Source organism: Cinclus cinclus, chromosome 3, assembly GCF_963662255.1.
Source record: "Cinclus cinclus chromosome 3, bCinCin1.1, whole genome shotgun sequence".
NCBI lineage: Eukaryota > Metazoa > Chordata > Aves > Passeriformes > Cinclidae > Cinclus > Cinclus cinclus.
In genome coordinates this window covers 110,857,834-110,880,719 of record NC_085048.1, presented here as the reverse complement: position 1 = coordinate 110,880,719, position 22,886 = coordinate 110,857,834, and the positions used below count along the sequence as shown (strand labels likewise).

Sequence of the window (22,886 nt, the reverse complement as noted above, 5' to 3'; positions counted from 1 at the left end):
GTATCGAGCATAAATGGGAATAATGGAAACTGCTAGGCACCAAGAGATCTTATAGGAAAAAGCAGAAAAATTAGGACTCTTTGGGGTGGGCCAATTTTGTTGGAAGGTGATTTGGTTCAACACTCGCTCTCCCTGTTTGTGCACAAAGGACACGCTCCCTTCTATAACGTAGATAAAAACAATGAAAGTCCCCCCCCAGACAAATGATTTTCCTCTGGATGCTGCTGGATTCACCAAGCTTCTTCCAGCTCCACAGGGCTTGACAGCAGGGCATTATTCCCAAAAGACAGACGGTAATTGTAGCAATTAGGATTGACTGGGACATCTGCTGCAGTTTTGGAAATTCTCTTGGCACTACTGCTTCCAGTGTCTTTTGCAAAGACTGTTCTCCTCAGAAGCACTTTTCTCACTTCATTGCTTTACTGGGAGCAGAGCAGGGACAGCAGGGTGGGGAGTTATGCTTAAATGTAAACCCACTTTCTCCTCTTCCCCTTTCCTCTTTGTGACCAATAGTCAAAATATTCAAAGCCCCACTTTTCCCCTAAGAATATCAGCTCCTTTGTGGTCTGCAGATGAACAGGCTGGGGATTAACAGCTCATTCCCAGGAGCAAAATGATTGAGCAGAAGGGGAATGAGATAAAGACAGATTAGGTATGTTTGATGTCCTATTAGCTGTGGCTATACTTGCACAAAGGAGACATTTCTCCTGCCAAGCACTTACTTTCTTCTTTATTCTTCTCAGAATATCTTCCAGGTCACAGGCAGGAATGGATCGCTCCAAAAGCATTTTACATTTTGGATGATTTATCAACATCTTCACCATCTCCTGTCCATAATGCCTATGGAAGGAAGGAAGGAGGGAAGGAGGAAGCAAAGGGGGGAAGGGGGGAAGGGGGGAGGGGAGTAAGGGAGGGAGGGAGGAAGGAAGGCAGGAAGGAAGGCAGGAAGGCAGGAAGGAAGGCAGGAAGGAAGGCAGGCAGGCAGGCAGGCAGGCAGGAAGGCAGGAAGGAAGGCAGGAAGGAAGGAAGGATTGATTCCAGGAAGGAAGGAAGGAAGGATTCCAGGAAGGAAGGAAGGAAGGATTCCAGGAAGGAAGGAAGGAAGGAAGGAAATCGAACAAACAAAGGAAACCTGTTAACAGAAGAGGCTGATACCTTAATGTCATCCTTTGCAATCCTTGCATGAGATGGCATTACCTACTCAGCAAAGTGAGAGAAAAATATCATTTCACTCTGAAACTGTGGGTGTGCTTCTGTGGGATCAAAGGATCCCAGGGAACAAGTGAAACACATCTGTTTTGTTGTCAGATCCCATTAGAAGTACCTTGCTGCCATTGCTCAATAATTTGCCTTCCATTAACTGGCAGAGAATCCAGCACAAAACACCTCAGGCCTCCTATTGACTATTCTATATGTATGCAGAGCAGCAGCTAGTTGCTCCTGTATTTTTGGCAGCTATTAATTGAATCATCAAAGTAAGGGGATTTGGGTGGCTTGGGTTGATTTTGCCACTAGGAAGCCAGTTTTCCCCCAGAAGAAATTTAGAGGTCATTGAGCACAGACAACAGCATTCTAGAAAGCTGCAGAAGAGGTTTAGACAGACTGAATACATTAGCCCTGAAATACTTCTAGAAAAGTTTTAAGTTAACGAGAAAGATCTGCTTTGGGTCTTTCAGTGATGAACATGAGGCAACATTTTGGCTCTGTGTTGTGCACCTAAGATCAAACAAAACTGTTTGACTGCCAAATCTGAGCTCTTTTGATCTCAGGAAAGAATCCTTCAAGTCACAGGAAGTTGGCAATGCTCCTTCTTGCTGGACAACCTCAGCTTACCCACTACAGTCATTTCCCCAGGTAATCCAGAGCAGTGGTCACAGCACCAAGGCTGACAGAGCTCGAGAAACGTTTGGACCATGCTCTTGGGCACATGGAGTGACTCTTGGCATGTCCTGCACATGGCTGGCAGCTGGACTCCATGGCCCCAATGGATCCCATACAACTCCGGGTATTCCATGCCTCTATGGCCCTTATCCACACCGTGAGGTAACTTAATATTTCCTTTCGTTACCACTCTTTTGTGGTTTTACCTTTCTAGACAGACACAAGACAGTTTTCCTGTGTGAGGAGGTGAAATGAAGATGGTTACCTTGTGTCCTTGTGGCAGTCCTGAGCAAGCGTCCCTGCCGCGTGCGCCAGCCTCTCAGCCCTGGGTGTGCCTGCGAGCTTCGTGACTCCAATTTTCTCCATCAAGGACAGCAGCAGTTGCGCCGCACACTTCCGCACCTGGGCGTGGCGGCTCCTGGCAAGAGGAGAGCAAACACTGGGGCACAGGGAGAAGGAGCAACAGCAGCACAGGCCTTGGCCAGAGCGTGCTCCCTGCCATTGCTGCGGGAAGGAGGCCTGGCTTCTCCCTGCAGCTTCAGACACCTGTAGAAGCTTCTGTCCTCAGAGAAACTCAAATTAGCATTGGACACAAGGACTGTCTGCAAGGAAGACGGAGGAATTCAGTCTCCCTGCACGACCTGATACTCAGTGTCTTTGCCACAATTTCCACTGAGAAAGATAAAAAAATAGATTACATATGAATTCTTTAGAAATGAAAGACCATTCATGCTAACCTATCAGAGGGCACCCATTACACAGAGCTGCAGCAGGACTGAGGCTCATTCCAGCCATTTATCCCCAAATCTGCAGAGCTTTGGAAAAATACAGATGCAGAGAAAACACACTGTGGGCCGTGAAGTTGCAGAATATGCAGCAATGCAGCCTGTTTCTTTTGTGAGGATTGGCAAGGGGTACATCTGAATGTTTTATCCTATTGCAAAGATGGGGAAAGTGTGGCAATCAATTTACCCAGATTGTCCAGTTCTAGAGAGTGTCTTTTGATAATTATCAGGCTCAGCACAAACACTTAAGGCAGCATTTGCATCAGCTATCCCATAGTAGTGGGCCTGTGAAGGTGTATGTGCAGTGATTCATCATCTCAAGGCTAACATGAAACACCAGTTTGATTAGAAAGTAGAGCTCTATGGCCAGGATAGTCATACAGGACTCCTTTGGCAGGAGCTGCACCTGCTGTGCAGGCTGTGTCACAGCCAGCACATTCTCCCCTAGGTGCTCCATACCCCAGCAAGTACCCTCCTTATTTCTCCAGTTAATGGCATCATGAGGATGCATGTTTTTTCCCAGGGCCTCTGTGCTTAGTGCAGTGAAATATCAAAGAGCACTCATAGCTGCAATTGCAATTGTCCCTCTTCCCACAGAAGCACAAGGCTCTATCCTTAGCCTTTGCAGGCACTTGCACTTCCCCACCATTCACCACATCTAGGCAACTCTGACAGACTGGGAGGACTCCAGGAAGCAGCGGGAAGATGAGTCAGAAGAGGTTTAGGTTGCATATCAGGAAAAGCTTTTTCACCCACAGGGTGCCTGGGACACTGGAACAGGCTCCCCAGGGCAGTGGTCAACAGCACCAAGCCTGACAGAGTTCAAGCAGCATTTGGACAACAATCTCAGGCACATGGTGTGACTCTTGGGGTGCTCTGTGCAAGGCCAGGAACTGGATTTAATCATCCTCATGGCCTCGTCCAACTTCCCATATTCTACAGCTCTTTCATTCTGAGAACTCATAGGCTGAGGGAGGGCAGAAAGAGGGGACAAGAGGAAAGAAATGAGGTGGATTGGAGAATCCAGTCACTGAGTTGACAGAAGATGCAGGATACCGGACCCTTCCCTCCCACCATTCCCATTCTTTCTCTCATCCCTTCCCCCACCTAGAAGTACTCTAGAAGGTGAAGAATATCACTGAAAGAAGAACCTACTTGACTCCACTGTCCAGGAGAGAAGTCATTGCTCGTGCAGGAGTCACATTCTCCACCATGATCCCCAGGGTGTGACTGGCTGCTTTCTCAACAAACTCTGGTGAATTACACATCATGTGCAGAAGGACCCGAGCCACCTCATCCACCTCAGAGTCCATGTCCTTCTTCAAGGTCACAAAGAGCTCTCCCAGAGTGACAATGGCAGAGTAGGACACCTTTGAGCGGAGGTTGGTCACCTGGGGAAGTCATGAGGGGAAACATAAGAATGACCTCGGAAAGAAAACCAGTTGCCTTAGACAGACGACTCAGGAAATGACAACACGTCCCACTGTGTCCAGAGGAACATAAAAGCACAATAAGAGCAGAAGAGCACATGCACAGCATGACACTTCCACTGGCACCAATATCTGGCCTCAGACTTGCATGTAACAGGCCTAAAAATAAGAAATTTCATAAAGTATCTACTTAAGCCTTCTTTAATGTCAACTGCTTTCCCTTTAGGCTCTTTTCTTTGAAATACAAAGAACCAAATTAAAGTAAGGGCTGCTTTCAAACCATAAAGGCGTCAGTCATAAAGATAAAAGAGTCACGTGCTCCTGTTTAAAAAAGCAACACCAGCAGCTGAAGCACTCAGCCAGGAAACAGAAAACACACGCTCAGGCCTACAGACTAATTTGCAGTGTTGAATGACAGCTCGGGCAGAGACTAGGACTCTGAAAATAACATAATTAGAGTATCTTTTTCTGCATTTGCACATTTCATGATAATGGCAGCTCACTCAAAGATGAGTGTCAGATACCCGACCTACCAGTGAATACAACTACATCTACATACAGATCCCATAGAAACCTGACAGACATTAGAAATACAAGATCTAAAAAGAGAAATGAAGGCAGTCTCTGAGCACACTTGGAGATGAACAAGCACATAGCTACTCTACACACCGTGTATGAAGTACAGGGCACAATTCACAAGAGTGTTCTCACCTCACTGGTAACTGCCAAGCAAATGTCACGAAGCCTTGAAAGCAGGACTTCTGAATGGGACCCAGCCAGGAGTTTGATGCTGACCAGTCCCTTCTCCTTCATCTCCCTGAAAGGCAAGTACCAAAAAGATGGATTTTTCTCTCCACCCAAGAACTAGGCAGCACCCTCTGAAATTACCAGGCTGGCAGCTCAGTCAAACAATGGGAGGTGCTTTTCAAGGAGTACTTAATGAAATTGTGGAGCTCCTTCCCGCAGGATGTTGTTGCTGTCAAAAGCATACACAAATCCAAGAGACAAATAGAGGGGTTTCAGTGTCTTCATTTGTGGCTCTTTTACAAGACAGCCTTTCTGAAATGTCTGGCCCATGGAGTCCCTATGACACAGTTTCCTAGAAGCTGTGAGACTGGGTCATGCTCCTGTTTCTTGTCACCTCCCTATACCTGTCCCTAAGACACAATCCCCTTGGGCAGTTATTGGGGCATTTTCCTTCTTTTTCATCCCCAGCAGGCAGTTCAGCAATAAAAGTCTGCACTGGCACTCTGGAGCTCAGTTTCCATGCTACAATCCAGGCTTGTTTCTCACTCACTCCACTCCACCTCCACATTGCCCAGAAAAGGAGCAGCAGGGTTTCCCATAAGATTCCACGCCTGGGAAAGAACAGTTGAAACTCTGCCTTTTCCCAGAATCCCCTACCAAAAACAATGCCCACTACAGCAACATGTTATTTAAAAGGTGTAAACAACTCTGTCTCTAGGCACTTGCTCTAGGCAGCCCTGAGCTACAGGAAGGTGTGTGAGGCATCAGGGCTGCAGCACAGGGCTGGTGACCGATCCCACGGGCACCCCTGAGAGTCACCGGGACCCCCCACACCTGCAGAAGCTCTCTTGTACCTCAGAGGGCACCAAACAAAAAGGGGGAAGAGAAAGCAGAAGAGAATTGCAAAGCAAATGTGACTGCACAAAGAGATGCATGGTGGCAGATTTTTCATGCTTATCCCAGTGTGAATGGAGTCCGTACCCCTGTGTGAATGAAGCATCCAACAGTGAGTTTATGCTAACCCCGATACCACAACCAATATCACCAAAAACTTAACCAGCATCACCTAACATTCGTAGGGTTATCACCTCTGGGCCTCCTTCTCTCTCTGTCTAATTGTGGGACACATGTTGAGTATTGGCAAAACACCTCCAGCCCATATGATGCAGTGAGAAGAAAAAAGTTGAATTCAAAAAGTCCAAGATTCCTAGAGGGTTTCATTGCTTTCTCCTTCCCTTCTGCCATGAGCCTTTCAGGAGTAAAGACAGGCTGGGGATTTGAAAGCACAAATCAGTCCATTTCTCAGAAAGAGTGACTCCCTGGAGCTGCTTCTGGGACTCACATGCAGGAGGTCACAGGGAGACCCTGTCACCTGCCATTGCTGTCAGCACTGGGAGCAGAGAGAAATCTTACTCAGTCCCACTGGGCCAGTGCCCCAAGGCACCCAAATCTCTACACTCTAAACTGCTGCCATCCTGCTGCTGCCTTCAGCCAGCAAATCATCTCATCCCACAGCTTCCTCTCTTCCCTCAAGACTTCCTTTGCAGCTCCATGGAGCAGCAGGCAAAGCGAGGGAGCAGCACAGAGCGGCAGCAGCTGGAGCACAGCTGCAGACCGAGGCCAAGCAAAGGCTGCTCTCAAATCTTGATCCTCTCACTGCTCTGGAGTGGTTTCAGCAGAGTCCTTTGCCCTCTGGGCTGTCGGGGCTCAGAGGCACTGGCAAGATCCACTTGTAAGCTTCCTTAACGCTAAGAGGGAGACAGAGTGACCGGGGCCTTTCTTACCAGTCATCGCTGCCCAGCCAGGAGAGTGCCTGGAGCAAGGACTGCTGTGGGTCAGCAGAGGCTGTGTCCTTGTGCCCACGCTCACGGAGCAGCTCCTGTCGGCGCTCGGCACCAGTGGCCATCTGCGAGGTCACTGTGAGGAGAGGGTCAGCCCTGAGCGCTGCAGCCCCGGGCAAGGCACCCCGCCATGGAGCGGCCTGCAGCCCCAGCTCCCAGCCAGGCTTCCATGTGCTGCAAACTGGCACTGCCTCACACACCTCCCTGCTGTCTGCCTCCTTGGGCTCCTTGCTTTCTCCCAGCCCCCCCAGCTGGGCACAGCTCCAGGCTAAACCTGACCATTGCCCACACAGTGCCAGCTCCCAAGTGCCACAGGTAGCACAGCCAGCGGCAGGTTCCTGAGGCCGCAGAGCTCCCACTCCCTGCCAGACAGGGACGACCAGTGGGAATGGCTACACCTAGAGGGAACCCCCCAGGGGCCTCTCTTGTCCCAGCGCCCTCATTTCCCCCAGCCCTGAGGACTGAGGCACTCTGCAACTCCCTGAGGAAACTCCTGCAGCTGCCCTGCCACAGCACCAAGCCAAGCCGGAACAACCCAGGCTCAATTCTGGTCAGTTCTCAACGTGGAAATAGCATCAGTAGAAAAGAGCATTCCAATTATTATTCCTTGCTCCTTTCTTCTTATGTCACTCTAGCTGGGATGATAGCACAGGCAACCTTGGAGCACCAGGCAGCCCCTCCTGACTGTCACCTCCTACCAGCAGCCACTGTGTTTGGCTGCAGTGACACAGGAGGCACTGCTTGTTTCCTCTTGGAATTGCAGGCCATGGGATGGTGGCAGCCAGGAGCCATTGATCGCTTCAGGGAGCAGCAGCACGACTGTACCAAGGCACTGACTGCCATGCAGAGACAACCCTTACTGGGATAGCAGAAAAGCTGGCTGCAGAGCCGGACAACAGCACAGGCAGAGGGCCCCGATGGGGAGTGGTCAACTGATGGTGGTGGTACTCGTAGGTGCACAGTCAGCACACCCTGGCACACTGCCCCCAGCTCCTCTCTGCACTTACAGCTGTCTCCTGGCACCAGCGCTGTAGTTCGGATTATCAGGATGGACAAAAGCCCGAGCTTAGGCCTTTACCTCTACTTTATTCAGCTCAACTTTCCAATGCATCTCTAAAAACCGACTACGGCAAGACAACCAAGCTGTAGGAACTCAAAAGTGGATTTGGTGCTCATTCCCGGACTGGCTATTGACCAAAGAGCCCAGTTGTGCTGGCTGAGGCAGGAGGCACTTTGTGCTCCTTTTGCAAGGAAATAACTATATGGGAAAAAGCTGCCACAGAGCAGACTTACCTGAGGAGTTGCATGGGACACTGCCTTCCTCTTGGATGATGGGCATAGTGGGCAGTAAGGGCATCTTGTCCTGCTTCCTCAAGACCTTCTTCTTCAAGGCATTACCAGGGTGTTTTCTCTGCACACTGGAAGCTGTGCCATTGACAGCTGCTTGGCTGAGGCCTGTAGGGACCAAAGAGGAGCTTGTAAGTGGAGGGTGCTGGACAGGGTCACTATGGAAAGGGCCAGAAAATTTGCTGGAGCTGGGTAACATCTCTGTGTTATCCCAAAGAACTTCAAGTAGAACACTGGCACGCTAGTATGGGACAAGGATCATACAATCACCCAGGAAAACCTACAACAATTTTGGTGGGAAGGCCCCTTTAACCACCATCTAGTCCAAACCCTGGGAAATGGAACATCTTCATCTGGATCAGGTTCCTCAGAGCCCCATGTAAACTGGCCTTGAACACCTTCATAGATAAATCAACAACAGCTTCTCTGGAAAAACCCTTGCAGCATTTCATTGCCTTCATTATAAAATAAATTCTACCTAATATCTAATCTAAATCTACCTTCTTCCAGTTTAAAAATCAAACTGCAGTGATGCTTCCCCTAAGAAACAAGGAGAAGCCAGTGTTGCTATGCTTTCATTTTCCTGTTTCAGAGGCAGGCTGGGCAAGTTCCCAAAAGAAAGTGCAGATAAGCTTGGGTGGTGCCCTGGGGCTGAGTGCTGCCCCCGAAGGTCCCTGCTGCCGCCCTCGGGGCAGCGCACACAGCGCTGCAGCCAGAGCCCCTCAGCCGGGATTCACTGGGGAATGCTGCTTGCTCCTGGGGCTACAACAGAAGCACTGCCTCAGGGCTTCAGCACAGCTCTACAGTGCCAGCTCCGTGGAGGGGAGTGGCTCGAGAAGGATCTCTGGTCTTTTCATCAGTAGGAGCTGAATTTGGTTTCTTCCATGTTGCACCTTGGTGGAAAAGCATTCTTCTGCATTCACATTGCCTGGAAGCTGCTCTCCAGGACAGAGTCTGAAGCCCCAGGCGACTTTCCAAGACTGAATTTTCTACTCTGAAAGATTTTAGAGGTGAAGGTGGGAAGCTGATACTCTGTTACTAAGTGAGGCCATGGGCAAGACAATTAATGCCTCTGTGTTTTTCTCTGCAAAATGGAAATCATTCCTATGCAAGCTTCCACTCAGATGCAAGTGCAACAGCCCCCCAGTCTGATTGCAACACTGTGCAGAGGGTAAGGAAGAGCTCAAAAAGGACCAGCAGTGTAGACACCACTTACTTGCTTCAGCTGCATCCCTGGGCTCAACTCTCAGTGGAGGCAGCTTTAAGGATGATAAAATTTCATTCCTCTTCTTCATCTCATTCTCAAAAATCTCAGTTTTCTTCTGCTCTAACTTCTTTTCAGCCAACTTGCACAATGAAGAACGAACCTAGTTGCAATGGAAATACATCACAGACTGTAAGCAGAGACACACAAACCAGGCACATCATCTCATCGGGAGCATAGAGTCCACAGAGTGCCACAGACATTAATCCAGCTCCATATGCATTCCAATAGTTTCAGGAGAATGTCTCCCATCCTCACCTTGGCAATTATACACCGTCAGGTGGAACACTTTAGTGCCACAGCCTTACTCTGCTCCAACTGTGACAGGAAACCCTACTTGAAACATGGAAGTCATAGGAATGCTCCAAGACAAAGGAAGAGCTCCCATGAGCAATGAGCAGGCAGTTCAGCTCCTACAGGCCAGGGCAGGAGAATAAAAGCCATGTGCATTATGCAGCAAGGAGGGGTAATTGGCTGATGCTTAACACTTATGGCCAGGAAGTGCAGCTGTTTGTCACTTCCTGGCTTCTGAAGGACTCAGCTCTGAAGGACTCTCAACGACTTGGTCTCTGAGACCAGGAGACCAAAAGGAGGAGGGAGTCATGTGAAAACAATTTGGAGGAACATGGATATTAAGGAGCAGAAAATGTGAGAATGAGAGGGCTGTGAGATACAGCCAGAAAGGTAACCAGGAGACATCAATCTGTCCCGTTTTTATTTTGAAGCCTTGCTTATACTCAACGTTAGCATCTTTGCTTCTCTGCTTCTGAGGGTGCCCTTTGCCCACATTCACTGGTTTACAGTTTGCTCTGCCAATCAGAACTTCTCTAAAATGGCCTTTGCATATAAAGAATGCTTCGGGCATGACCTTGGCACCATCTCCATGCAGTGACTTTTCCACAACTGGAAACAGCCAAGCAATTGCTCAGTAGCCGTCAAATATATTCCCAAGACAATCCCCAACCCCCAAGAGTGGAGGATCATGGTTTTCAGAGGCATTTTGGGCCAAGCACTAAACAGCCACTGGAATGGAAGTCTGCTCATCCCTGTTCTTATCCCTTACCTTTCCAAAGCCCTCTCTCAGGTCTCTGTCACTTGTTAGACCAGGACTGCTGGGATGATCCATCTCCTTGAGCTGGCTCAGTGGGAGGCCTGGTACTGGAAGCAAAGGTTCCTGTAAATCTCTGGCACACTTCAATTGCCCAAAAATGTCATGCTTGGCAACAGGCAAGACAGGTTCCAGATTACAGAGCTCTAACAGGGCACAGAGATGGTGCATGAGAGCAGCAAGCTACATATGCCTAGACCCTCTCCCAGTGGATGGGCTCCTGGAAGGAGACATGACATTACTCTGTGGGCCAGCAGACTGAAACCTGCTGCCTCAGCCCCTGGTTGCTGGAGAGCCTCTGTGTTTGATAGAGAAGGGCAGAGATGGAGATTGCTCTTGACAGAGATTCTTATCTGCCCTTATGCTGATTTTAGTAAACATCTTCTTTCTGGTTCCTAAAAGTAGTCCCAGGTTCTAAACCTGTATGCTTTTAGATCAACATTTTGGGACAGCAGGGAGCCCAGAGCCCTGTGCTTCCCAGCAATGGCTCAGCTACACATGCAGCCTCCTGCTCCTCTCCCTGCCCCACAGCTCAGCAGCCCTACAGCTCCACGGGGCACTGGCAGCAGCACAGCTCATGGCAGGGGGCACCTGCAGGGCACAACTGCTCCCTGCCAATGTGCACAGGCTCTCCAGGCTGGCACAAGACCCTTCCTCCCACCAGAGAGCGGCCCAGCTCCCACCTTACCTCTGTGGGAGGCTGAGCCATGCTGGTCCTTCCCCTTGTCCTCCTCCCTGGCAGTGACCCTGGGGACAGCGCTGCTCAGCTGCCTCTGCCGGGGCTCCTGGGCCAAGGCCCCCTGAGCCGGCCGGGAGCCCACACCTCCATTCCCAACGCTGGGCTTCCGCATGCAGGTCTCCAATCTGAGCAATTCATCGTTTTTCCTTGGGAGCAGAGGCATCCCAGCTCCTGTCACACACCAAGAGCTCTTTCCCTTCATCCTCTGGTTTTGTGTCGTAGACTCAGAAGGATCTGTAGATCAAGTACAGGAAAAGAAGTGAGTTAATTGAACTCACTCCTTTACAATCAACTCATCTAATGGGTAGCGAATTCAAACTTTATTTTTTTGACTGCAAACATTTGTTGTTTCTTTATTTTTCATGAATCTAGCATAATTTGAATTTCTCTGAACAATGTGGAGCTGGCAAGCCAGGAGAGATGGGTTCTATGCCTGTTGCCTCCCCACTACTCCAGGAATCATTTCCTTCCAAAGAGTTGGAAACTCACACTGGTCTCTGGAATTTGACACTGTCTAGGAAGTGATTGTTTGCCAATCCTGTTATCAGGGCCATTGTTTCTGTAACTCCCACTCAATTCTATTTTAGGTTTTACACTTCTGTGTTTTCTTTATTTCTCTTTCAAACAAAGGAATTGCTGGTACACAAACTTTGGCACCACATGTTAGATGCAAAAGAAGCTTTGCTTTCCCAGTTAGATGTCCTCAGGAATATGCAAGCCCCTCACTGAAGGGAATAAAGAGATCATCCAGAAGTTTCACTTTTGTTCTACTTCACTCTTGGAGGACTTTATTCCCTACCTTCTTTCCTGCAGAAACACCCAAGCCCAACATAGATATGACCTGTCTCAAAACATTTCTGATCACGGCCGATACTGACAAATTAGATTTTGTCTAATGGCGGGTCATTCTCAAATACTCTCCAACACAGCTCTTAGAACTATTTCTTTACATGGCTTCACAGGGGATAAAATCATGTAGCAGCCAAGCAGTAGGGGAAGAATAAGTGCCTCATACCAAGATTTTATTTCCCTTGTAGGATGTCAGGACAATTACAAAACTACAACCGGTAAGGGTTAATGCTATAGCTAATTTCTAGTCCAGAATAAATCCAGCAAAAATGCCACCTTACTTATTGAGCAATACTTCTCCCTAGCTGCATTAAGCATTCCAGCTGCATATCACCAATTAAGGAGTCATTCCAAAGGGCCTCTGCCCAGGATTTGGCAGAACTAATCCTGAGCAAAGGGGCCTGGGCATCTGATCCCTTTTTCTGCATCAGCACAACTGTTTCTTCAAATCTCATCTCTCCTATCATGACATGCCCCAAAATGGCAAAGGAACAACAACAACAGGCTTTGCTGGAGGCTTTCAACTCAAAGGCATTGGCTGGCACAGACGCACCAGAGACCGCAGTTTGTCTGGCACAATTCTACTTGTCAGGGATCAGGCAAGGCAGGGACAGGGGGACAAGGCAGAAGGCATCTCCTCCCCCAGCCTCAGCCTGCAACACTGACACAGGCAGAGGCAGTGGGGCAAGAGATTTGCCATGGTGAACCTGCCATAGGTGGCTTTGGGCTTGTGCTGTCAGAGGATGACAAACTCAGACCCTGCATATGCTGCATCCATTTGGAATTGTCCTTCTCCTGAAATGCAAAATTCAACAGGATTTTCTGTCATAGGAGGTTTCCTGATTTCCCTCTGTGCAAAACCAGGCGGTGTCTATGAATCTGCCTTAGATCTCAAAGAGTCCAGCTCAGAAATTGCCCAAAGGAAAGGTTTTCTCCTTGAAGGGCAGGAGGAAGGAAAGGGAATATTTCTCATTTCCTGCTAAATGAGGATTTCCTTCTTTTTCTCTCCTAATTGCAACACTACAAAGACTGCATGGAGATAAAATGCAAATGCAGGATGGAGAAGAATGTTTTCTTTTCCCACACTACAATTCCAGTGCCCCAAAGTACCACTCTAGCTCCTGCCACTCAACACTTCACAATGCAGGAATTTTCATTGTACCACCGGAGCGCACTCCCAGTAACTGGGCTCTGGGACAGTCCACTGAGGCCATCAAGGAATTGAAACAAATTTAAAGAAATTCTTAAAACCATGGTTCATAACCAAGTTTTCAAGATGTCACCTCTGATTCAATATGCCAATGGTCATTTTAGGACCGACATGCCCTGTACCTACCTGCATGTTCAGACTTCTCTTTGATGCTGCCGCTCGGTCTTGGCCTTGAGAAAGGGAGAACAAAAGCACATATGAGGAGGGAGAAAGAGAAGGGAGGGAAGAGGTGTAGCATGAGAGGAGGCAATCTTTCCTAGCTTGTTCACTCTGATGAAGGAGGAAATGCAAGAGACATCAAGCCAACAAGATGCAAAGCTGATTAATTGTCCTTAAGCTTTCAGTTGCTGCAGTCAGACAGAGCTGGCCAAGCTCCAGCTGAAACACAGCAGTCATTCTCCAACTTGCATCATAACTCCCCAATTGTGGTGTCTCTCCTTTTGAAACCTGGGGGGCTCCTACAGCCTCTCTGAAGCAGCAAAGGTTGCTAAGCTGAGACACGAGTCTGTATGGAGGGCAGCTACTTTGCTTCTGCTGACAAAGCTTGGCTTTGCCTGCTCATGCCTTGCCCTGGTGCCAGTCTCGTGCTACATGTGGTCAGAGCACTGGAGTGTTCTGAGAAGGATATTCCACCTCCTTGCTTTTTGAATAAGAAAACTACTTTATCCAACTCAGCTGATAGCCAAGGATATTCAGATTGCACTTTCAAAGCCCTACCTAAGCTCTTCAATAGGAATGATACTCCTGAGTCCTTCTTTCTTCTTATTTATCCTTCTTTCTAACTCAGATAAGCATGACAGCTACATTTTATCACACATTTCCAAACCAATCTTTCCATCAGGTACAGTGCTAGAACTCTTCTCTAGCACCATGACCTCTTGGATTTTAAATCCAGGCCTCTATATTAAACACTGATTAAATCGTACATCTATAACCCAAAACTTCCCTGGAATCTCAGTTCACAGTGGAGGCCAAGGAAGATAGAAGTTATGCCTGACATTGTCTTTGGGATCCCTTCCCTTCCAAACAGATGCCAACCCACAGAGATGTCCAGAATCTGACAATAACTCCCAGGAGGTAATTGCTTTCCTAAGCTAGATTTCATGGCCTTTCTATTTGCAACTCCCACTGAGTTCTGGATTGGGTTTTATGTGCTGTTTATATTTCTCTTTACAACAAAGGAATGTTGCAACATGAACAACAGCACCCCGTGTTAAAAGTAAAAAAAGCAATACTAGAATTCGCAGACCCCTCTCCAGCAGCCAATATTTCTACAAGCATATGCTTGTGGGTGCTGAAGGTGGCAGTCACGGATTATAGTATTCTATCATCTTCAGGAGACAGACCCATGCAATACAGTTCCCAAATGACACCACAAACATTACAGAGGGAATCAATACCAAGCCCAGCAGAGGACCCATCTTCAGATGCTTTTAAGCCCTGCCTCCTCTTCCCCACCACCACCACCTCTGCCCTTGTGACATGCAGTGTGGGGTTTGACATGGAGCTGGATCATCACAGATGGGCCACATGGTGAATACACAGAGGTTTCCCTAAGTACATGGGAGAGAGCTGACTGTGCAAAGGAACCTCACAAGATGGCAAGAGGGAGCTGAATTGCAGAGGGGAGCAGCAGACACCTTGGCTTACCTCATCTCCTGGGACTCTTGGACATCCAGCTGCACAGAGCTGAGCAGAGACCCTGCAGCACTGCCAACACTGGGACTGACTGCCTTGGGTATAGGGGGGACCAAAGGCAGCCCCAATGACCCCTTCTTCATATCCCCACCTCTGGGATACAGCAAGGATGCCTGGAAAGAGTGGTACACAGTGCTCAAATATAGCATCCAGCCTTGCCCTCATTCATGACTCAAGACAGTTACACATGCCCTGACAGGAAAAGTCAATATCATATATAGCAGATTGTCCTAGGAAGGGGAAGGTTGGCATAGGAAAGGGAATTGGTGAGGGAGAGACCATCCCAGCAGGAATCCACATGGTTGGCATCAGCATGTTCTGCAGTGCCACTGCCTCCACTGGCCTTTTGGATGGTATGGGAATGGGTTTAGACCACTGTTCTCTCCCTGCCCCTTAGGCACCTCACAGCCAGTGCTGATCTCCAGCCAAGTCCCCACAAAGCCATTCTGCAGGATGTCAGAACCTGCTTTTCTCAAACCCCTCATTTCTTCTGCTGCTGCCCTTCCCTCTTACAGTTGCCCAGCAGCCTTTCAGCCCAGAAGCTGCTGAGCTCTCGCGATGCTCCGTGCTCTCCAGCTCCCACACCTCCATCATCTCAGGCTCACTGGCATTTAGGAAGTTCAGCAGAGCTCCCTGCCCTGCTGCTCTCTGCAAGGTCTCTGCTTGCCCAAGTTGCTCCAGGGCCCCCATGCCATGACCAGGAAGGAGGGTGGAGGTAGGAGGAGCAGGTGCACACCATTCTTTAAGTGTCCCTTCCTTTCTGGCACAACTAAAGCCCCAAATCAAGTCCTCTTCAAACTACAGTTAAAGGACCACATCCTGTCAGGGATACACTGGGCCCTTCCTCAGCAAGGCTGGAATCAAGTACATCAGCCTTTGATTGGACATTCTGTTTGCCAGACCTGTTGCTCATTTGCCTCCTCCTGCACCCCATGGCAAACCCAGAACAACTGCAGGTGCTGGCCCTGCTGCAAAGACAATCGTTTGCCTGGGCTTGGGGCTTCTCTCCCCATGGCCACCTCCCATCCCTTCCTTCTGGACAAAGCCATGCCAGAGCACACAGCTGCCCAGAAGCTGAAGAAATCTAGAAATAGCATCAGAGACAACTGTGTAGGAGGCCATGGCTGTACAACTCAAATGCTGCATCAACCTGGAACTGACTTTGCAGGACTGCCTGTTCCAGCAAACTACTTTTTCCATCCCCACCAGACAGAGCTGATGGAAACTACCACCAAGACATAGACATGGTTCACAGATACCCGTGGGTTACTGAATGCAGGAGGATTGCTTAGCTGGAACAGACAACTTTAGCAGCGCTGCCTTCTTGTTGGTGTTTCCTCAGCTACAAGACAGAGGAGCAACCATGACAGAACCCAGAAACCATTCAAAGCCCTCTCCTGCTATAGATACACAGTGAGGACTTGAAATCTGCACTACACACCCATTGCAAAGACAGCCTGAAGTGCAGAGTCCAGCTGAGACCTTCCTTTACTCAGGGGTTTCCCTTGCCTCACACCATAGGAAAAAGTCTCAAAACTCTGCCTGCAGCACATAATCTGAAAATCTATCACATGGACTTATCTTGGTCTTCTTACCTTATGCATTTTTCCCTCTGAATCCAGCTCCTGCTTGTTCTTACTGTCACTGGTGCTGCTGCCATTTTTCCCACCCTCCTGCTCCACACTGCAGATTTTAATTGGTTTAGAAGAAGGAGAGCTCTTCTGGATGGGAGGCAACGGTTTAGAGGGAAGGAGCATGGAGGGAGATGGCCGGAACAACTTGGAAAACATGAACCTAGTCAGGCCTGCAATGTGGAGACATAAAATAGAACAGAGGCTGAGATGCAAAGCTAAAGCATCTAAAGCTCCATATACCATGGAACACATTTCCTCAAAACTTCTAAACATCTGCACAGGGAAACATGCACGTAACAGCAGCCACGTGAGGCAGGCCAGGGGCACACCCTGAGCCACTTCGCAGAGTAACCAGGGGAACTCCATGGCCTCTGGGCTGCTCTGGGACAGCAGGGAGCCCTGTGCTTCCCAGCAATGGCTCAGCTGCACATGCAGCCTCCTGCTCCTCTCCCTGCCCCACAGCTCAGCAGCCCTACAGCTCCACGGGGCACTGGCAGCAGCACAGCTCATGGCAGGGGGCACCTGCAGGGCACAACTGCTCCCTGCCAATGTGCACAGGCTCTCCAGGCTGGCACAAGACCCTTCCTCCCACCAGAGAGCGGCCCAGCTCCCACCTTACCTCTGTGGGAGGCTGAGCCATGCTCACAAGGGAACAAGTGAGTTAGGTGAACTCCCACCTGTAGAACCAATACATCTAATGGATGAGGCAACCAAGGGGTCTTTTTAGTTATTCAGAAAGTTGCTTTGCTTTTATTTTTCAGGAAATTAGTATCACTTTAATTACTCTGAACAGTATGGTGCTGGCAAGCCAGGAAAGAGAGCTTCTACTGCATTGCTTATGTGTTTCTCATTGCCACCCCACTACTTAGGGATCTCTTTCCTTCCAAACAGCTGGCAACCCACAGTGGTCTCCAGAATTTGACAATTACACCTAGGAAATCATTCCTTTCCAACGCTAGATTTCATGGCACTTGTTTCTGTAACACCCACTCAGTTCTGGGTTGGCATTTGTTGGTTGCCTTTATTTCCTTTTGCAACAAAGGAAGGGCAGGCTCATGAATGATGGCAACCCACATTAGAGGTAAAAGATGCTTTGCCCTCCCCATTGCTTGTCCCCAGTATTCAAGGAGCCCATATCTGTAGGGGACACACTGGCTTGCAAACATTCTGTTTTTGCGAAGCTTTATTGCTTCATGGGTTTTGCTTCATGGGTTTTTTCCCTGCTTTCTTTCCTGCAGAGAACCCAAAACCCAACATAAGACCTACATCCAAACATTTCTGATCATTGCAGTTAAAAACAATTCCAAATTCTCTTGGTGGAAATGCCATAGGGCAGATCATCAAAAGAAGACCTTGCATAAATCTGTATTTCTTTATGCCTGTAGATGGAACAGGTCATTTGTAAAAGCACACCAGATAAGGAGTAATGATACAGCTCATTTCCAGTCCAGAACTAATCCAGCAAAAATGTCACCTTACTTATTGAGCAATACTTCTCCCTAGCTGCATTAAGCATTCCAACTGCATATCACCAATTAAGGAGTCATTCCAAAGGGCCTCTGCCCAGGATTTGGCAGAACTAACCCAGAGCAAAGGGGCCTGGGCATCTGATCCCTTTTTCTGCATCAGCACAACTATTTCTTCAAATCTCATCTCTCCTATCATGACATGCTCCAAAATGGCAAAGGAACAACAACAGGCTTTGCTGGAGGCTTTCAACTCAAAGGCATTGGCTGGCACAGACGCACCAGAGACCACAGTTTGTCTGGCACAATTCTACTTGTCAGGGATCAGGCAAGGCAGGGACAGGGGGACAAGGCAGAAGGCATCTCCTCCCCCAGCCTCATCTTGCAACACTGACATAGGCAGAGGCAGTGGGGCAAGAGATTTGCCATGGTGAACCTGCCATAGGTGGCTTTGGGCTTGTGCTGTCAGAGGATGACAAACTCAGACCCTGCATATGCTGCATCCATTTGGAATTGTCCTTCTCCAAAACTGGAAAATTCAAAAGGACTTTCTCTCACAGGAGGGTTCCCTATTTCTCCCAGTGAAAAACCAGGCAATTTCCATGACTTTCCTTCCGATCTCAAAGGGTTCAGCTCAGAATATACCCCAAGTTAAAGTCTTCTCCTTCAAGGGCAGGAGGAAGGAGTGGGAATATTTCTCATTTCCTGCTAAATGCTTTCTTTTTTTGGTTCTAATTGCAACACTAGAAAGGCTTCAGGGAGATAAAAGGCAGGCAAAGAATGGAGAGGAATGTTTTGTTTCCTGCAATGCATTTCCAGGGCCTGAAGATACCACTCCAGCTTATGCCACCTAAGACTTCACATTAGAGGAGTTTTCAGAGCATCCCCGGAGCATAATCCCAGTGACTGGGCTCTGGGACAGTCCAGTGAGGCCATCAAGGAATTGAAACAAATTTAAAGAAATTCTTAAAACCATGGTTCATAACCAAGTTTTCAAGATGTCACCTCTGATTCAATATGCCAATGGTCATTTTAGGACCGACATGCCCTGTACCTACCTGCATGTTCAGACTTCTCTTTGATGCTGCCGCTCGGTCTTGGCCTTGAGAAAGGGAGAACAAAAGCACATATGAGGAGGGAGAAAGAGAAGGGAGGGAAGAGGTGTAGCATGAGAGGAGGCAATCTTTCCTAGCTTGTTCACTCTGATGAAGGAGGAAATGCAAGAGACATCAAGCCAACAAGATGCAAAGCTGATTAATTGTCCTTAAGCTTTCAGTTGCTGCAGTCAGACAGAGCTGGCCAAGCTCCAGCTGAAACACAGCAGTCATTCTCCAACTTGCATCATAACTCCCCAATTGTGGTGTCTCTCCTTTTGAAACTTGGGGGGCTCCTACAGCCTCTCTGAAGCAGCAAAGGTTGCTAAGCTGAGACACGAGTCTGTATGGAGGGCAGCTACTTTGCTTCTGCTGACAAAGCTTGGCTTTGCCTGCTCATGCCTTGCGCTGGTGCCAGTCTCGTGCTACGTGTGGTCAGAGCACTGGAGTGTTCTGAGAAGGATATTCCACCTCCTTGATCTTCCAAGAAGGAAAAGGCCTTTTCCAACTCAGCTGATAGCCAAGGATATTCAGATTGCACTTTTAAAGCCCTACCTAAGCTTTTCAATAGGAATGATATTTCTGTGACTCATTCATTATTGTAATCACTCGGATAAGCTTGACAGCTACATTTCCTCAAACATATCCAAGCCAATATCTTTCCATCAGGTACCATCCTATAAAACTTCTTTAGAACCTTTCCCTCTTTGATTTTAAGGCAAGATCTAAGCATTAAACATTGATTGGCTTACACATCTATAACCCAAACTTCTCTGGGAGCTCATTTCAGACCGGAGGCCAAGAAACAGACAAGTTCCACAGCATGTTTACAGAGGCAGCACCTGACTGTCCAGACGCCTCTCCAGCAGCTAATATTTGGCAAAACGCAATTTTTGCGTGCTGAACTTGAGACTCAAGGATCACAGTATTCTATCATCTTCAGGAGACAGACCCATGCAATACAGTTCCCAAATGACACCACAAACATTACAGAGGGAATCAGTACCAAGCCCAGCAGAGGACCCATCTTCAGATGCTTTTAAGCCCTGCCTCCTCTTCCCCACCACCACCACCTCTGCCCTTGTGACATGAGGTGTGGGGTTTGACATGGAGCTGGATAATCACGGATGGGCCAAATGGTGAATACACAGAGGTTTCCCTAAGTACATGGGAGAGAGCTGACTGTGCAAAGGAACCTCACAAGATGGCAAGAGGGAGCTGAACAGCAGAGTGGAGCAGCAGACACCTTGGCTTACCTCATCTCCTGGGACCCTTGGACATCCAGCTGCACAGAGCTGCGCAGAGACCCTGCAGCACTGCCAACACGGGGACTGACTGCCTTGGGTATAGGGGGGATCAAAGGCAGTCCCCATGACCCCTTCTTCATATCCCCACCTCTGGGATACAGCAAGGATGCCTGGAAAGAGTGGTACACAGTGCTCAAATATAGCATCCAGCCTTGCCCTCATTCATGACTCAAGACAGTTACACATGCCCTGACAGGAAAAGTCAATATCATATATAGCAGATTGTCCTAGGAAGGGGAAGAGCGGCATAGGAAAAGGAATTGGTGAGGGAGAGACCATCTCCCAAATTTGCCACCTCTCTCTTCCTGCTCATTTTTCTGCAATTGCAGCTACACTCCCAGCTGGAATCCACATGGTTGGCATCAGCATGTTCTGCAGTGCCACTGCCTCCACTGGCCTTTTGGATGGTATGGGAACGGGTTCAAATCACTGTTCTCTCCCTGTCTCTTAGGCACCTCACAGCCAGTGCTGATCACCAACCAAGTCCCCACAAAGCCATTCTGCAGGATGTCAGAACCTGCTTTTCTCAAGCCCCTCAATTCTTCTGCTGCTGCCCTTCCCTCTTACAGTTGCCCAGCAGCCTTTCAGCCCAGAAGCTGCTGAGCTCTCACGATGCTCCGTGCTCTCCAGCTCCCACACCTCCATCATCTCAGGCTCACTGGCATTTAGGAAGTTCAGCAGAGCTCCCTGCCCTGCTGCTCTCTGCAAGGTCTCTGCTTGCCCAAGTTGCTCCAGGGCCCCCATGCCATGACCAGGAAGGAGGGTGGAGGTAGGAGGGGCAGGTGCACACCATTCTTTAAGTGTCCCTTCATTTCTGGCACAACTAAAGCCCCAAATCAAGTCCTCTTCAAACTACAGTTAAAGGACCACATCCTGTCAGGGATACACTGGGCCCTTCCTCAGCAAGGCTGGAATCAAGTACATCAGCCTTTGATTGGACATTCTGTTTGCCAGACCTGTTGCTCATTTGCCTCCTCCTGCACCCCATGGCAAACCCAGAACAACTGCAGGTGCTGGCCCTGCTGCAAAGGCAATCGTGTGCCTGGGCTTGGGGCTGCTCTCCCCATGGCCACCTCCCATCCCTTCTCTCTGGACAAAGCCATGCCAGAGCACACAGCTGCCCAGAAGCTGAAGAAATCTAGAAATAGCATCAGAGACAACTGTGTAGGAGGCCATGGCTGTACAACTCAAACGCTGTGTCAACCTGGAACTGACTTTGCAGGACTGCCTGTTCCAGCAAACTCCTTTTTCCATGCCCACCAGACAGAGCTGATGGAAACCACCACCAAGACATAGACATGGTTCACAGATACCCGTGGGTTACTGAATGCAGGAGGATTGCTTAGCTGGAGCAGACAACTTTAGCAGCGCTGCCTTCTTGTTGGTGTTTTCTCAGCTACAAGACAGAGGAGCAACCATGACAGAGCCCAGAAACCTTTCAAAGCCCTCTCCTGCTATAGATACACAGTGAGGACTTGAAATCTGCACTACACACCCATTGCAAAGACAGCCTGAAGTGCAGAGTCCAGCTGAGATCCTACTTTGCTCACCTTCTTCCTTAGGCTCACACCACAGTTAATGGTCTCCGATCTCTGCTTACAGGACATAAACTGAAAATCTGCCACACAGGACTTATCTTGCTTGCCTTACCTTATGTGCTTTTCCCTCTGAATCCTGGTCCCGGTTGTTTCTAATATTGTCATCCTTGTAGCCAGTGCCATTTTTCCCATTGTCCCGCTCTCCTCTGGACATCATATTTGACTTGGTTGAAGGAGAGCCCTTCTGGATGGGAGGCAATGGCTTGGAGGGAAGGAGCATAGAAGGATTTGCCAGGGAAAACCTCTTGGCAAGAGGGTAGCCAGTCAGGCCTGCAAAGTGGAGACACAAAATGTAACAAGAGGCTGCAAAGCAAAACAAAAGCATCTGAAGCTCCATGTTTCATGGGACACATTTCCTGGAAAATTTCCTGGAAACTTGCTGCACAGGGAAACATGCACCTGACAGCCGCCACCTGAGGCAGGCCACAGGATCACACCCTGAGCCACTTCCACAGATCTCCCAGGGGAACTCCCTGGCCTCTGGGCTGCTCTGGGACAGCAGGGAGCCCAGAGCCCTGAGCTTCCCAGCAATGGCTCAGCTGCACATGCAGCCTCCTGCTCCTCTCCCTGCCCCACAGCTCAGCAGCCCTACAGCTCCACGGGGCACTGGCAGCAGCACAGCTCATGGCAGGGGGCACCTGCAGGGCACAACTGCTCCCTGGCAATGTGCACAGGCTCTCCAGGCTGGCACAAGACCCTTCCTCCCACCAGAGAGTGGCCCAGCTCCCACCTTACCTCTGTGGGAGGCTGAGACACTCTCACAAGGGAAGAAGTGACGTTGGTCAATGCCCACCTCTATCCCAGCATCAACATGTCTAACGGGTGTGGCACTTAAGGGATATTTGATATTTTTAAAAACAATTGTTTGGTTTTAGTTTTCCTTAGACT

The 22,886-nt window shown here is 48.9% G+C and overlaps 1 protein-coding gene across 1 annotated transcript in view; it reads right to left on the bottom strand.

Annotated features, from left to right (window-relative positions):
* Nucleotides 1–22,155, bottom strand: part of LOC134042021 (serine/threonine-protein kinase pim-1-like) — a 66,309-nt gene extending 44,154 nt beyond the window's left edge. The window contains exons 1-2 of the mRNA XM_062489094.1: nt 22,051–22,155; nt 21,942–21,992 (exon numbers count right to left, since the gene is read on the bottom strand). Of these exons, the coding sequence (XP_062345078.1) occupies nt 21,942–21,992; nt 22,051–22,155 (156 nt within the window). The remainder of the gene's footprint in view (nt 1–21,941; nt 21,993–22,050) is intronic.
* Between the last annotated feature and the right edge of the window lie 731 nt (nt 22,156–22,886).